The sequence below is a fragment of the Rhinolophus ferrumequinum genome, chromosome 11 (assembly GCF_004115265.2).
Source record: "Rhinolophus ferrumequinum isolate MPI-CBG mRhiFer1 chromosome 11, mRhiFer1_v1.p, whole genome shotgun sequence".
NCBI classification, from domain to species: domain Eukaryota; kingdom Metazoa; phylum Chordata; class Mammalia; order Chiroptera; family Rhinolophidae; genus Rhinolophus; species Rhinolophus ferrumequinum.
The window spans coordinates 59,725,801-59,743,357 of NC_046294.1; the positions used below are offsets into that span (position 1 = coordinate 59,725,801).

The 17,557-nt window shown below is 33.7% G+C and overlaps 1 protein-coding gene across 2 annotated transcripts in view; it reads left to right on the top strand.

Moving 5' to 3' along the window:
* The window catches only part of TMEM135 (transmembrane protein 135), a 213,373-nt gene that overhangs the window by 24,861 nt on the left and 170,955 nt on the right, over window positions 1–17,557 (top strand). For both annotated transcript variants that reach the window (XM_033120387.1, XM_033120386.1), the window contains exon 4: window positions 9,305–9,338. In XM_033120387.1, coding sequence (XP_032976278.1) covers window positions 9,305–9,338 — 34 coding nt within the window. The remainder of the gene's footprint in view (window positions 1–9,304; window positions 9,339–17,557) is intronic.

The window sequence follows — 17,557 nt, forward strand, 5'->3', positions numbered from 1 at the left end:
AGTGTACAATTCTATAATACATCATCTGTTTATTGCATTGTGTGCTCACCACCTAAAGTCAAATCTAACAGTAATTTTCTATTATCATCTAGAGCTATAGTTTGCTTCAGGCTCATTGAGTGACTTCTGTTAAATCAATTATTTTTAAGGCATCTTCTCATTAAAAATATATTTTCATCTTTATTCAACTTGAAAATGTTTTATGTGAAATGATAAGATTCTATAAAACGCTACAAACAGTAATGTGAATTGTTTAGTCAGATAAACAGTTGAAGATAAAGCTTTTGTATAAAAGAATTTTTGCCATTGCATGAATAATTTTTGCTTACAACTGCATTGATTCCACCTTTACCCCAGATAATTAAGATGGGGTCATGTATTAATCAACTAGGGGTCATCTTTCAGTTTATGAAAATGTTTATTATAGTCATTGATCCCCTTGTAAGAGTATAGATAGATCTTATCAGGTAGCCAATTATTTACTTAAACCACGTGAAGCCACTTTTGATGTATTCTTTCTTATAAATGTAGTATTATCTAAATTTTGTGGTTCTCTGTTTGATTATATCAAAATTCTTTTGGATTATTAAAATTATTAAAATGAAAGGACTGGTAGATATTATTACAACAGCATGATCAAGTCAGCATTGCTCGAAGCTTAGGATACTCCATTTGAAAAGACAGTACAGAATAATATAAATAGTGTAGATTTTGGAGCTGTACTACTGGCTAAGGACACTGCCAATTACTGTGTGACTTTTATGGCTATTCCTCACCTGAAAATGGATAGTAATAATCTACTCACACAGTTGTTCAGAGAATTAAATGAGTTAATATATGTAAAAGTGCATAGAACAGTGCCTGTCATATAGTATTAAGTGTTAAGTATTATTACTGTTTTCCCAAAAAGTAATGAGAAAGTTATTCTGGTGATTGTAACTTCCTGATCAATTTAAAAATATGCATATTGGTTTTGAAAATATGATTTCAAAATATGTTATTCATACATGAAACTTTAAAGATGCTTTAAACCAAGTTTGCTACATTTTATTTATTTTTAGTACTTGAATAATAAGATAGCATTGTTGAAGTTATTTGCTTTTTGAAGTTATATTCTTTTCTGTTGATGTGTTAGTCCAGGTCTTATTTTTATAATATTTAAAAAAGTCGAACTTTTCTTTGAAGACCAACATTTGCTTAAATGCAGTAATACTAAAGTAAAGTTTATTGATATTAAACTATAATTTCTTAAGGCATAAAGAGGTTTCTTTGAAGTAAGGTGATAACTTGGATTTTGGTTACTAGTTTATTTCCTATTCTCTTTTTACTTTTGATAGTGAACTTTTTTAGAAAAAGCTTTCTGCTTTTATTTCCCTTAAATGAGTTATTGTACTTTTTTTTTTTTTTTTTTTTAAAGATTTTTATTGGGGAAGGGGAACAGGACTTTATTGGGGAACAATGTGTACTTCTAGGACTTTTCTCCAGTCAAGTTGTTGTCCTTTCAATCTTAATTGTGGAGGGTGCCGTTCAGCTTCAAGTTGTTGTCCTTTCAGTCTTAGTTGTGGAGGGCGCAGCTCAGCTCCAGGTCCAGTTGCCAGTTGCTAGTTGCAGGGGGCGCAGCCCACCATCGCTTGTGGGACTTGAGGAATTGAACTGGCAACCTGTGGTTGAGCGCCCACGCTCCAACCAACTGAGCCATCCAGGAGGCAGCTCAGATCAAGGTGCCGTGTTCAGTCTTAGTTGCAGGGGGTGGAGCCGACCATCCCTTGCCGGACTGGAGGAATTGAACTGGCAACCTTGTGGCTGAGAGCCCATTGACCCATGTGGGAATCGAACCGACAGCCTTTAGAGTTAGGAGCATGGAGCTCTAACCGCCTGAGCCACCGGGCTGGCCTGCACTGGTGTTTTGTTGGTAGACACTGTATTCGCAAAAAATTTGTATGTTATAGGTTGTGACCTATTTTAAATATTGATTGGAATGGTTTTGCTGTTTTAAAAACCTAATGAAAAATTTAAATCTTAAAGCTTCTTAATAAGTATAATCACATGGTTGCTGAAGAAAAATTGATCCTTACCTTGATGTGACTGTTAAGTAGTTGAACTCTTTGTGATACGTATTTAGTTCTGTTGTTTATTAAGTGATGAAATTAATACCTGGAAATAGTTCTTTAGATTTTTTTTTTTGTTGTTGAGAGTTATGTATGTATATGTAGATCAACCACAAATCCTGGTTTGGGGTCCAATTAAAAACTTTAAATTTTAGATTTTTTAGTATTGCTCAGAAGCTACTTACATTTCTTTTAAAGGCAGGTTTTTAAAATGTTTTTGGTGTTAACCTTAAAATATACAAAAACAAGTCTTTTTACTGCATTTTGAGGAAGTCTGGTCTATGTTTATCTGGAATTGTACCAAAGTTAACTAGTAGTGTTATTTGCTTTGAAAAAGTATTTTTTACTTACCACAAATTTTAATAAATATTTTGATAAATTAAGTATCAAGGTCCCTTAATAGATTATAAGTAATTTACAAAGTTATTTATATTTTAAAATAATTACATCTAGTGCCCAAAATGAAGCATGTTAATATAATATTATAGTTAATATTTTTACTTTAAGGAAAAGGAATTTATAATTGTGTCTTTAATTCACAAAGAAAGTCAATGACAAGTTGGTGGAGATAGCAAGTAGGCAGCTTGAAATGTATTTAGATTCAGGAGACGCATGGTAGTTATAAAAATAAAATTGGAAGTTTCCTTATTGGTGGTCATTGAAGCAATGGGAGATTAGAGTGTGAAAGCCCAGAATAAGATGAGGTCTGAGGTTAGAAGTTGGGAAACAACAGCGTTTAAGGAGCCAGTTGTCAATTGAAATGTGTATACTGTTCACCTTTTAAAAATAAATATTATTAACACTAATGTATTAAAAGAGTGGAAGAAACAGAATGTGGAGGATTAGCATTTTTTTTCCAAATTAGCAAACAGTGATAGTCCTGAGTTTTAAATTTCTAAAGCTTCTATTTAGTAGTGAAATCTTTACTCTGAGATTATACATTTTGGACTCAATTATATAATCAGTTTTTCAAAAAGCATTTAATGAAGCAAGAGCATAATGATATGGTTATACACACATATATACAGATACACATGAATTTGATGGACAAACACACACACGCTCTTAAGTAAAGATCTATGTTCATAAATATATTTTCATCTGTATTGGTTTAACTTTATTTTCTTCCTATTTTTTCTCCCTCTCTCCATCTCATCCATCCATCCATCCATCCACCCATCCATCCATCCATCCATCCATCCATCTTTCCCAGTCTCTCTCCCTCTACAGAATTAAGCAGCTTTGCCAGCTAGTTCCTGACTCCTTGTAAGAGGACAGCTTACTTAAATCTTAATCGCATCACTGTGGGGTTCTGAGAAAGCTTTGAAGTTGTTTCCAGGGTTGCTTAAAAAATTTGTGCTGCAAAGAACTGTGATCATAGTAACTCGGCAGGGAGCATTGGTAACATCTAGTTTATCCCTAGGTGGGCTGTTAAGAACTAGTCTTCTCTTTCTTTTCCTAGGAAGTGCTTTGTTTGTGGTTCAGAAAGAAGTTGTACTGATGGATTTTGTTTTGTAGAATTGCTATGGAATTTGCTTTGATTTTTAGTATTAGTTTAGATAAATTAAAACTGCAGGGTGCTCAAACATGGACATGTATTAAAATATCAAAAATTGCATATTTATTCTAAGCATGCTCATGGGTTGAATTGTTAAATTACAGTTGCACTTATGGAACTCCTAAGCAGATAATGACCAAAATGAATGAACTATATAATATGTGCATAAAAGAGTACCATGAATTTTATCTATAAATTCTTGGCATCTTCAAGTTTCAGCGTCATGTTATCTTCACAGGAAGAAAATTAAATTACTTCACAGTCTTCTGAAAAATTTAATCTGTATTATCCACTATATATAATAGTTTATGATCTTGCTGTAGACTGGAAGTGTATCTTATCCTTTCCTATACCTTAAGGAAGTATTTTTATACTCTTCTAAAACATTCTGACAGATGAAAATTTATTATATCTTGAAAGACTTTCTGAGTTGATTAAATAACATCTCTTAGTAAACCACTACAATGTTTAGGAACTTTCACTTTTTCTTTAATCTCTAATTTTTCTTCATCTGTAGAACACACTATCTATCTATCTATCTATGTATAAATTTTATAAATATATATATAGAATATGTAAATATTTTGAATTTAGAAATTACACCATTCTTACTGTACTCTCTGGTGACCTTAGTTATGAAAGATGTTACAGTGTCGTTCAAAAGTTTGAAGTTAGCTAAAAGAGTATGAGGTCGGACAATTAAGTTCGCAAACTCATCCTAGAAAAAGTGCTACATACCTCATTGCTGAATATCACTACAGTCACCTTCGAAGTATTCCCCTTGGGAAGCTATGCACTGATGTCAGCGCCTAGTCCACCCTTCAAAGCAATTTTAGAACTCTTTTTCTGGAATGGCCATCAGAACTGGCCATCTTTTTCTGGAATGGCCAATAGGGTCATCCTATTACCCTTGAGGTCCTGAATGTCATCAAAATATCTTCCTTTCAATATTTCCTTTATCTTTGGGTAAAGAAAGAAGTCATTGGGGGGCAGATCAGGTGAGTAGGGAGGGTGTTCCAATACAGTCATTTGTTTACTGGCTAAAAACTCACAGACAGTGCCGTGTGAGCTGGTACATTGTCCTGATGCAAGAGCCATGAATTGTTGGCGAAAAGTTCAGGTCATGTCATCTAACTTTTTCACAAAGCCTTTTCAGCACTTCCAAATAGTAAACTTGGTTAACTCTTTGTCCAGTTGGTACAAATTCATAGTGAATAATCCCTCTGATATTAAAAAAGGTTAGCAACATCGTTGCAATGAATTTGGGAACTTAATTGTCAGACCTGGTATATACACTAAAGTTTCCAGAAAAGAAGTGTTATTGCTCATATAATTAGATACAATAATGTCATTAGAAGATAATAATACTTGGAATTTTAGCAGAATTTGAGGAAAACTTCTAATCTTCTAAGATGTTAAGAAAATTTAATTATTTTAATGTTTTCCCATAGGAATAATGATACTCTGATTACACCGAGTTAGTTCCTACAGCAGTGGTTCTTAATATGTTCTTAGGTAGTACCCCTTGATGTGTTCAACCACTTAAATTTTTCATGCAAATTTAAGAGAGTCATCTCCTTCCCCCATCAGAAGGAAACAAAAACAAAACCAAAAACCAACGGAAAAAAGCTTATCTGTGGTTTAAAGAAATATTCGACTAACTTTAGAATGTTTATTCACTGAGGTTTACCAGTCTTTTAACCTAGTGATTCTCAGCAGAATGGGAGTATTTGTGTATCAGAATCTCCTGTGAAATTTAAAAAAAATTATTGTGCTTCTTGGCACCAGGCCTTCTTTTATATGCCTAGGCTATGTTTTAGTTTAATTGACACCTCCCCCTTCCCCATCACTGTTGTAGTAGTATTTTAAATATTTAGTTTTCAGAGGGAATTTGCTCACTAGGAAGGTAGTGACCTATTTGTCTTCAGACTTAGGCTAGATACAGTCAAGTGTTAAATAATAAAATAGCATTTGTTTCTTGGGATACTGAACATCTCTGGTGAAATGATGAAACAAATCACTGTTATGATGTTCCACCCCTACCAAATTGTAATTGGAATGGAGGTTGAAGACACTGCAGCAGGGAAACCTACCATGAAGAGCATGGTTATATAATCCAACATATCATGCCCTCTCATTCTTGAGGCTATTGGCTCTGGGTTGGAGTTCAGATAAAGCTGGGAAGGAGGTAATCTTCCTCATTATTTGGGAACGATAAATTGAAACTTGAGACCAGAATAGGGCATAATCAAATAACAATACAGTCTCTGCTTTTTCCCAATAATGAGAGTATGTCAAGGCTTCATTAATCCCCAGCCCTAACCTGAGAAGCCTGTTACGATACCATATTAAACAAGTCAGTGAATTGCAGAATTTAAAGGTAATTTAGTAAAGAATATATGCTGTAGAAGCAGTGCATTAGAAAGAATACAAAGCTGGAGTCAGGTGAACTGACTCCTAATTTCAGTTTGTGTTTTTGCTACTTTTATATTTTTAAGGGATCTACTTAATTTCTCTGATGCTTGGTTTTCAGTAGAGTGAGGATATTAGTCATCTGTATTAACATTTCATAGTACGATTGATTAAATCTGATTTCAAAGTGTAAGTGAATGAAAGCTCGAACTGCTCGCTGCACTATAGCCAATAAGTTCAGTGAAAAGAAGTTGTGGCAAGGAAAGGGACTTTATTTCAAAAGCCAGCAGCTGAGAAGATGGACTAGAATCATCCTGAGAAAGCACAGAATTCAGACTTCTCTTATGTCAGAGAAGGGGGGAAAATGGGAGGGGTTTGAGGTCAGGTGGTGATTAATGACTACAGACATCTGGACATCAGCAAGGGTCCAAGGGGGATGGTGAAACTTCTTTGCTTTTGGTCAACAAACTCCAGTTGCTGTGGTCCCAGTCTCACAGTTGCTATAAATCTTTTGATAAACAATCACCATTTTTGTACATACCTTCCTTATCCCTTTGGGGATGTAATTTCCAGCAGGGAGGTTGTTTGAGTAATTTCTAGACTACAGGTTAGATTCCTTTAATGATTAGCATATCTATGTGCAAGACTAAGCAAAAGTTGCTAGCCATCATGTTATGGGAACTGGGCAGGCTCGAGCAAGATGGAGTCAGAAAGACCGATTATTTTATTGATTACATCTTGTAAATTGCTAAATTTTATGCAAATGCAAGATAATCTAATTACATCTTTGCTTGCTAACCCTCCCTCTGTCTAGTGGCTATCTTTTGTGATTATATTTCTATATGTGTCTATAATGTGTTCCTTTTTGTAAGGCTAGGTTCCTAGTAATATTTGGTTTAATAATTCCACAACCATTTTTTTAGTGCCCATTAGATGCCAGGTACTACTGAAGGTTTGTGAAAATATAAAGGTAAACAAGATAATATATGCCTGGTAGTTTAACAGTTGTATTGTCAGATAGATGGAAGCTAGTGAAGAAACTGTTGCTGGATTACTGTTGAATATTAGAGACAGAGTTAGATTAATGGAACAAATGTTTTTAAAGATAGCATCATGCATTATTAGTTTACTTCACAATGAAATGTGTTATGAAGCACTACCACTGAAATTACAGGAATTTTTTAATTTTGGTTTTTTAATTAAGAATATTTTTTCTTCGTATGTAATCAGCTTTTGATAAGAGTAGGTGTCACTTGAGAAGAATTGAACTTTTCTCTGTATGTGTGACTCTTGGATGTTGGTTACCCTAATTTTTCTCCATATAATTTATTTAAAATAAGTAGTCTTAGAACATCTTTAATTTAGAATTTGGTAGGAACTGATAAGATTGGTAAAGCTTAATAAGAACAATTTCAATTAAAATGTACAAATTACAGAGAAGAAGTGCTGAGAGGGGCCCTACTGATCCTCTTATCAGTGATTTTTAAATTCTTCTGTAGAGGACCAATAGAACTCTGTTGTTCTGCTTAGGTACACTGGGACCTGCTGAAGAGGGCGCTGCCTGCTGGTGGGGCCTGGACTGCCTTCACCTTTCCATCACAGAAAGCCCAATATGTTTTTTTTTTTAACCTTTTTTTTTCAATTGGGAAAGGGGAACAGGACTTTATTGGGGAACAGTGTGTACTTCTATGACTTTTTTTTCCAAGTCAAGTTGTTGTCCTTTCAATCTTAGTTGTGGAGGGTGCCATTCATCTTCAAGTTGTTGTCTTTTCAGTCTTAGTTGTGAAGGGCGCAGCTCAGCTCCAGGTCCAATTGCCATTGCTAGTTGCAGGGGGCACAGCCCACCATCCCTTGCGGGACTCGAGGAATTGAACTGGCAACCTTGTGGTTGAGAGCCCACTGGCCCATGTGGGAATCGAACCGGCAGCCTTCGGAGTTAGGAACATGGAGCTCTAACCGCCTGAGCCACCGGGCCTGCCCAATATTATGTTTTATATATTGGTGATAAATGAAAGTTTTTATTCTTTAAATAGTTTTTGTGTTTGAAAATGTAAGTTAGATAACTAGTATTCTTCTCTTATTTTAATGACATAATTACAGAGTACCAGAGAATTAAAGTTAACTGGAATGGTGATTTCCTGTGTTCAGTTCAATCATACTGCCTCCATGTGGCTTTAGTAATGTTAAAAATCTTACGTATTAAGCCATTTTACATAACAAATAATCCAAACTGTGTATGACAGTTTGTGTATCAAGATTGCATTGCCAATGTTACTATCAAGACCTGGAAAATTGGTACTTGTTTTATATACAAAATATTTTTTTCTCTGAGTACTAAAAATGTTTATAAATATTTGTAATTTTCCACGTTTGTTATTTGAGCTCTACCTTAAACTCTTAAAACATTCAACACCTCTTTCCTAGAAAATAGGATGTGTTTTACTCACGGTGTCATATGCAGTATAAGTTAAATAAAGTGATTAAAGTCATAAAATTGTCCTTTGAGTTTCTACCTGAATTCTCATTAAATAAATTTGGTAAATGCAATTTTTCTGTAAAGTGAGTGTTTATAGAACTTTTTGTTTGTCTGTTGGCATTAGAAAGTTCACCTAGTGCCTGACTTCTCAGTTATCAATAAAGGTAAAACCATAGTGATTTGGCTTGATTTGTAATGACATCTAATTAACAGTTGCGTTGTGTGTGCAACAGATAGAAGACCTGGTTTACTTTGGATAAATTTGCAGTTAGGTCTTGACTTTTGGCAAGATGAATTCATTATGATTCTTTATTAAATTTAGTATTCTCTAGCATAAACATAGGCTAATAGCAAATTTTACTACTCTTCCTATTAATAAGTAATGTAAGACAATAGTAGTTTTTTGAATTGAGATATAATGGACATATAACATATTAGTTTCAGGTGTACAACGTAATGATTTGATATTGTGAAATGATCACCATAATAAGTCTAGTTAACAAGTACTAGGCAATAGTAATTTTAAAGTATTTAAATTAATGACCACTAAACAGAATGTTTATTGACCCTAAACAGAATGACTTATAGAATCTATTTAGATCCAACTATTAGGGTATTGAAAATTTTATTCAGGATAATATATCCGTTTTTCTCAACTCCTGATATTTTGATAGATTTCTCAAAACTGATAAAGTGACTATTAAGTCAAATTGATGCTTAATCTCTATCTCTTTTTAAAATTATTTGCAGGAGAGGGCTGCTCACAATTTATATGGCCAACTTGGTAAGTAATTTTTTATTTTTGGCTTTTGAGGTTTTTCTGTGTGCTTTTTAATTCTTTTTTTTTTTTAATTAAGTTCCCTTAAAAAAAAAAAGAAAAAATGAAAGCTACATAAATTTGAGCATATTCTCTGTCTCTGTTTTAAAGGATAGACTTTTGACATTTAAAAGAGCCTTGATGCCATCTGGTTTATTCCTGTCACATATGACTGAATTTTACTCATTTCAGGAGGAAAGTGGTGCACTGCCCTGTGCCCTTCATGACTTACTTTTAAGTTTAGATCTTCGTCTTTGACAGGATCTGTATCTATATCTGTATATCTCTCTATACATCTGTCATTTCATTTCATGTTATGTTTCTGTTGCCATTTCTTATGGGAAAAAAAAACGATGTAGGGATGAGTTTTTATGAGGTACATTTTTCTTGGACATCGGATGAGCATTGATTTTATCTCCAAACACTGCGTGTATTTAATAATATAATTAGTAAGGCTTCCAAATTTCCATGTTTACAGAACTGAACTTAATGTTAACTAGTCTAATATCCTTTATAGTAAATATATAATCAAGATGATACAATTTTCATTTGCCAAGTTCATATTTTAAAAACATTTATATTAAAATCTTTTAAAGTTGTTTAAAATTGAAAGGCAACATTGAAAAATTCAACTAAAAGATAATTATTTATTTCCCTAAGGATAAGTTCTTGAATTCTGTAACAAGGAAATATAGTTTAGAATTATATTTACCAACTCATTTTAGTTATGCACCATTTCATTTTGCTCTAGACTTACCCTGTGTCAGTTACTGGGCAATATGCTGGTGGGCAGGATAGAGACAGTTCTTGTACTTATGGAGTTTGCTGTCTAATGGAGAAGTCATAATAGAAATAATAATATTTTAAAAGAACTGAAAGGTGAATTTCAAGGTACCGTGGGAACCATAATAGTAGCACCAAACTATTCTGGATGCTGCTTTCCTTATTTTAAAACAAACTTAAAACTATTATGTCTGCATATTAGAATGGATTTGAGTTTTAATGTATTTATCTTTTAGCCACGCACATGCTTTCTTATACTACCACATCGGATATAATTTAATACCCAAGTACTGTATGTATGTTTACACATATCTTTAAATGCTAAGTAAACTTTTAGAAACTTTTTTGTGTTGCCTGGTTTAGATTGTAAATTCCTGGAGAGAAGATCTTTGACTTTGTTTGGTATAATCAATGTTGGAAAATGCTCTTAAAATATGTATCTTTTTAGATTGAACTTTTTATTTTGAAATAATCACAGATTCATATGCAGTTATAAGAAATTATTGAGAGATCTCATGTGCTTTCTACTGAGTTTCCCCCAATAGTAACATCTTACAAAACTATACGGTTGTCAAAATTAGGATATTTACATTGATATTGACTGTAGTCAAGATAGAGAACATTTCCTTCACCACTAGAATCCCACATGCTGCCTTTTCTAACTACACCCACTTCCCTCTTACCTTTCCCCTCTCCCCACTTAACCTCTGGGAACCGCTAATCTATTCTTTATTTCTGTAATTCTGTAATTTCTGTAGTCATTTCAAGAATGGTATATGAATAAAATATGTGATTCGCTGTTTTCACTCAGCATAATTCTCAAGTTGTTGCACATACCACTAGTTGATTCCTTTTAATTGCTGAGTAGTGTTCCATGGTACGGCTTATATTAATTTGTTTAACCTTTCACCCACTGAAGGACATCTGGCTTGTTTCCAGTTTTTGGCTATTACAAATAAAGCTGCTATAAATATTCATGTGCAGGTTTTTGTGTGAATATGAGTTTTAATTTCTCTAGGATAAATTCCCAAGAATGCAATTGCCAGGTTGTATGCTGGTGGCTGTTTGTTTTTTTTAACAAACTGTTAAACTGTTTTCCAGAGTGGCTGGACCATGTTGCTTTGATAGTGTTTCCAGTCTAGAATATTACTGTAAATATCTAGTGCTTTCTAAGTGGAAGACTTTTGGGGGGTTGGAAGGGCATTTTTCTGTTAAGTAGATTTTTACTTTCTGTCCAGATTAATAAATTTCAGGATTAGTAAAGTTTTTCAGAAAATGCAATGTATTAATTAGTCTTTTATCCTTTGTCATCCAGTTAGTTATAAAGAGTCTGTAATTCTGAAATTTAATGAGATCAAGGTTTTACACAGATTTTTGACTATGTCTAAAGGAAGGTGAACCTATACGTGATATATTCTGGATAATAATGATAATCTAATAAGCTTCAGCTTTCTTTCATCTAACTAGAGCTTTTTATTTATGCTATTACTTTTTAATTATTATAGTAACAGGGTTGTTGATTCAGACTAGGTAAGAATTTTAATATTTTCAGAGAGACTGAGTTTAGTCTTAAGAAATAACTTAGTTCTGTAACTTTATTATATTGTATACTAGACTAATTTGAAATTGTTGACTTATAACATCAGCAACAAAATTTCTAAATATTGTGAGGTTTTATTTTAAAAAATTATTTATTGTATTTAGGTATGTCTTTTTGATTTGGAAAGTACTAGAAAGGCATAAAGAAGGAAGAAAAAAATCTGTAATTTTTTATCATGTAATAATTACTAACATTTTAGTGGTGAGTTTTTATTCCCTTCCTTCTCCTTCAGTGTACATACATAAATACACAAATATAAATGCATTCACATTGCACATTGTATACCCATTTTTTTAAAAAAAAAAATTGGGAGCACATTGTTCTGTGACATCTTTTGTGACTATGCCATATAGTTTTTATTGCTTATGATAATCATTTTTTGGAGGATGTACCTTTTCATTTACTTCTTGGTTATGTCTTCATTACAAGTTGATACAGACATACAAATACTCAGCCCCACTCAAAATATTGGAAGACAGTGAAATACTATTTGGTTAGTAATAATATAGTTTTGTTAATTTTGGCTGTGACAGTTATACATTCCATAATTATATTGCTGTACCTTTGAATGAATACATTATAGAAGAATACACAGAACTGACTCCAAATCATCTTTATTGTCTTTGTCTTTATTTTTATCAGTGAACATTTATTGAATGCAAAGCACTTGACTAGGTATTGGAGCTCAAATGTAAGCCATCATTCTGTGCATGAAATTAATTTAATTGAGGGAACAATGTACTCATATATCTAATTGTGGATTTAAAATGAAAGAGTAATTAATACGCCAAGATAGTGTATTCATGTCAAATATGTTGTTAGACAGTATAGTCTTTAGAACTTTAAAACAGGGAGTTAGCTTTTGGCTGGGGCAATGAGGGAAGGTTTATGCATTACCTGGGACTTGAACCTTGAAGAAAGGAGAGGAATTAGAGGGAGCTCCGTCTTAGAGATGTGTCATTAGTAACCACAGAACAACATTTTTGCCAAGGATTGCCAACTTGGGGCCAAGGTTTAGGAACAGAAAAAAGGATAACAGATATTTATTGAACATGTACTGTTTTAGACACTGTAGGTGAAATTGGAGTTACCAAATAAGTAAGGGAAAGTCTCTGCTTCCGAGGACCTGAACTTTACCGGGGGAGAGAAATATTAAACCAGTGAGAGTAAACCTCATCTCTGTTTTTCAGTATCGATAATTGTCTCAAAACAGGAAATGGTACTGTTTTTCTCCTATGTAATTGTGAATATAAATTTTGCTAGTTGTGTTTGTGTTTATGTTGTAGGGACATCTCTATTAATGCTTTCGGTTTTATAAAAAGATCTTCGCTTGGGTTCTCTTGTACCGTGTGTTTCCCCAAAAATAAGACCTAGCTGGACAATCAGCTCTAATGCTTCTTTTAGAGCAAAAATTAATATTCTAAAACCTGGTATTATATTATATTATATTATATTATATTATATTATATTATATTATATTATATTGTAATATTATATTATATTGACCTGGTCTTATATTATAGTAAAATAAGATCAGGTCTTATATTAATTTTTGCTCCAAAAGATGCATTAGAGCTGATTGTCCGGCTAGGTCTCATTTTCAGGGAAACACAGTAATTACTCCTATAGTCACTCATGATTATCTGTCAGTAAGTCCTCATGAGTCTCAGTTATTAGACCAGTGGTTTATAGCCTTAGTGATTAACTAGCAGTTTTAAAAATCACAAACTTAAGGCAATTAAGTTAATACCTGTCTGAAAATGTTGTTTTCTTGTTATATGTTACTATATTTTGGAAGGAAAAGTGTACAATTTTTAAATTAGTATAGTTTTTTAGAATTTTTGAATTGATAGAGAATTAATTAGTTGTTAAATGGCAAAATGTATAAGACGTATATAGAAAAGGTATGAAATAAAGATTTAAATATTTTTCCTGGCTTCAGTCCAAGATATGGCTATAAAACGATGGAAACATTTTCCTGGGGCTAATATGCCAGAACCAATTATCCACAAGAACACCAGCTGGTTGGATTCAACATTGTCACAGTATGAGTTAAAAGTGAACACATAAAAGTTTGTGTTCACTTGATTTCCATTTACTATGTTGGTTGTGACAATGACTCAGGATCTCAGTCTTTCAAAATTCATCATGTGATGCTAACAGTTATTTAAAATTTGATGTCAAGTGTAGTTAATTTACATTTAGTTTAATTATAACTTATTACATTTAAAAGTCTACGTAAGTCTTTTTGAAAATCTGTCTCTGCAATTTCATTTATGCCACCAAGCATTCAACAACGCATGCATTTTAATATTTGTAAATGTATCTAGTAGGTTTGTCTCTAACATTTGTTTTTTAATTTTAAACATGCACTGTCTTTGATTAAAACACCTGTATTTGATTTTTCAAACATAAGGTTTGAAAATGTTGATTCATACGTATTCTTGTAAGGCTACTTCAATTTAATTTGATTCAGCAGACATTTATTAAATCAGTGCAGTGTTAGGCACATGACAATTCAAAAGAAGTACAAAACAACTTGTAAACTAGTTAGAGAAATTTGACAGATGAACTCAAAAGAAATAAACTGAAAGTAGTAAATTCAAAAACAATTATAAGCACCCTCTCTCAAATTGCTCCTCTAAGCCTTCCCTGTGCAGCAAATGACATCCACCATCCATCCAGTTGCGTAGGTCAGAAGTTTTAACTCTTCTCCGTATACTCCTAGTCCAGTCCATTAGGAAATCTTATTCCACTTCTAAAATACATTCTGGATCTTCTAGTGACTGACTGTCTCCACGGTTATAACCATAGTCTGAGCCCTAACATCTCTGTGTGAGCTATCTTCATAGCAGAACTGGTTTACATCTTCCCAATATTATTGTCTTCCTGTGGTCTGTCTTTCACATAGCAGTCAGTCATTGGAAATACAAATTACAGCATGGTCTTCTGCTTAACACTTAGGAAAACCTTCTCTTCCCACTGCACCCCAAATAAAATTTAAATGCCTCATTGTGGCTTACAGGGCTCTGTATGATAGCTTCTACCTCTCTGATTTCATCTGCTCTTTCTTCTCATTTTTTACACTGGCTTTCTTTCTGTCTGTTGAACACTTGAAGCTGTTACTCCTTTACAGCCTTAGTGCTTACTTTTCTTTTGTGCTTGGAAATTTATTTCCCTAGATTTTTCTTGGCTAGCATCTTCTCTTTATATAGTTTTCAATACCGTGTCACCTCCTGTGTTAAAGCAGCTCTTTTACTACCATAGTTAAAGTAGCTTCCCTCATATATCTACTCTCTAACTCGTGATCTTATCTTTTTCATGGCATTTATAAGCACTGACATTTTCTTTCTTCCCTTGTGTATAAGCTGCGTAAGGGCATATGTTCACTGACATATTCCTGGAACCTACAAATAATGCTTAGTGTGTATCTGCTCAATAAATATTTTTTGAACAAATTGAGGTTGGGAGCAATTACTCCTGAAAATAGCAAAGATGAGAGAGAATGCCTGAGTTGGTGAACATACTACATATTCTTCTTCCCCTCTTCCATTAGTTCTAGGACCGAAGTCCTTTTAGTCAACCAAATGACTTTGTTTTCCTCCATGAAGATAAACGAAGGAGTGGATCTGTCCTCAGCTAAGTTCTTGAACTAGTAGATTCCTTTGTTGGAAGCTTTCTTGGAAGTATAAGAATTAGGGATGATATTTTCTCTCTCTTATTACTCTGATGGTTTCAATCACATTGAGGAATGTGTTTCTGGTACCCATTATTACATTAGGCAATGCTGATCTTTCATCTTTGCTTTGTAGAAGGTGAGGTATTTGCTATCCAAGGAGAATAGGTTCCTTAAAGTTGCCATGGTTCACTTGATCACAAAGGCGGACGGACATAAAGGAGGATTTTCCTGGAGACTATAGCCAAGCTTCTGAACTTGAAAAGGGGAATTATTAGGGGCTTCCTCTTATTTTCTTTTATTGGATAATTTAATACTATGTTTTCAAGATATATCCATACTTTTGTATTTACTTTGAACTTGACACCATGTTTTCAAGACCTATGTGTGTTGCTTTATATGCTTCCAATGCATTGCTTCTGATTGCTGCGTAGTGTACCACAGTATCCATCCCCTACATAAGCTTTATAATAGCTTTATTGAGATATAAATCACAAACAATAAAATTTATTCCTTAAAGTTTACAGTCCAGTGGTTTTTGGAATATTCACAGAATTGTGCACCCACCACCACTATCTAATAGAATATTTTATCCACTGCGTTTTACTTGTTCATTATCCAGTGATGGATATCCAGATAACTTCCAACTTCTGAGCATCACAAACAGTGTGGGGATGAACATCTTTGTACATGACTGTTTTATGAGTTTCTCTGGCTATGCATGCATAAAGGCTAAGGTGATGGATTTTTAGATCATGTAAGAGTACTTTCTGGTAAAACAACAGAATGGCTTGGAATGGGTACGGATTATTATCATAACCAGTTTTTATGTACCTTTGTTTGCCTTGTAAAGATAACATAAAATACATATTAAAAATTGAAAGAGAAATATAAAGGAAAATCATTAAAAATATGAAAGAAGCAGATATGAAGAAGCAGAATTTTACAAAGGAATATAAATAAGAGAGGCAAAAGAAAGCAGTATATAAGAAAGGAAAATGCAAAGTACAGAACCAACCCATATAATAATCATTTGGCTTTCATTGACATCTAAAGGGGGCTGTGGCTTTTCTTTACTGCTATGTGGGGGTGACCTCTACTGACACCGTTGGTTGGGTGGTAAGAGAGCAGAGGTCTAGTTATCATCTAGCGGGGATGAAAGTCTCAGCTCTCTACTTGGTCTTCTCTGAATCCTCCCTAATGAGGGTGTTAGGGTGTCTCGTTACAGTCTTGTGAAAGTGGAAGTCTAGGCTCTCCACTTGTTCATTGCTGGTGGGGGTAGCATTGCAGATTTTCCCCCTCTGTAGTGTTTGGGTGGAGTATAGTATTTATTGTCTAGAAGTTTTCTGTTTTGATAGGCTGCCTTTTTCCTGGTCCTTATCAAGACAGAGCAGGTTTTTGTCTGTGCTTGTTAGCATTTCTGGTTTGCAGGCTCATTCCGCTCCAAGACTGGGACATACCTGTAAGTCAGAAAGAAAAAGGTACTCACCACCATGTCATTCTTTGTATTGCAAAATTTCTAGGTGGTTTGCCTTCTTTCTACCTTTCAGTCTTTTAATATTTGTTTTTTATATAATGTCTAGGATTTTTAGTTGTAATTAGTGGGAGGAATAGGGAAAATATGTATACCTGATCTCCCCGAAAGCAGAAGTCCTTCTTCGCATGTAATTTTTATATGGTAGTCAGAAATAATCAGGCACATAAGGAAACAAGTCATCAATCAAGATCTGGCAAAAACAACAAACAACAGAAACAGACCTCCAGAAACTACATATATTGGAATTATCTGAAAATGTTATAAAACAAGTGTGTTCATTATGTTTAAAATAAAAGATGACTTCTAATTCAGGCCACATTGGAGTAACGGGGAACAGATTTACCCTTCTGCCTGTAACAATAAAAAAAAGACAAAAAAAATGAAACAACAGTTTTTAAGTCTTTGTACATAAGCAATGAATGATAGTGATCCTTGAAAGATTGGAAACGAGTGAAATGAGCCCTTTGATTGCTTTGGCTTACTATCTGGAGAACATTTCTAGACTATGGAGCAGAGATGTAGAACTGAGGCAGAGTCTGGCTGTCCTACGTGGATGAGACATAGCTAGGAGTTCAATAAAATAAGTGGCT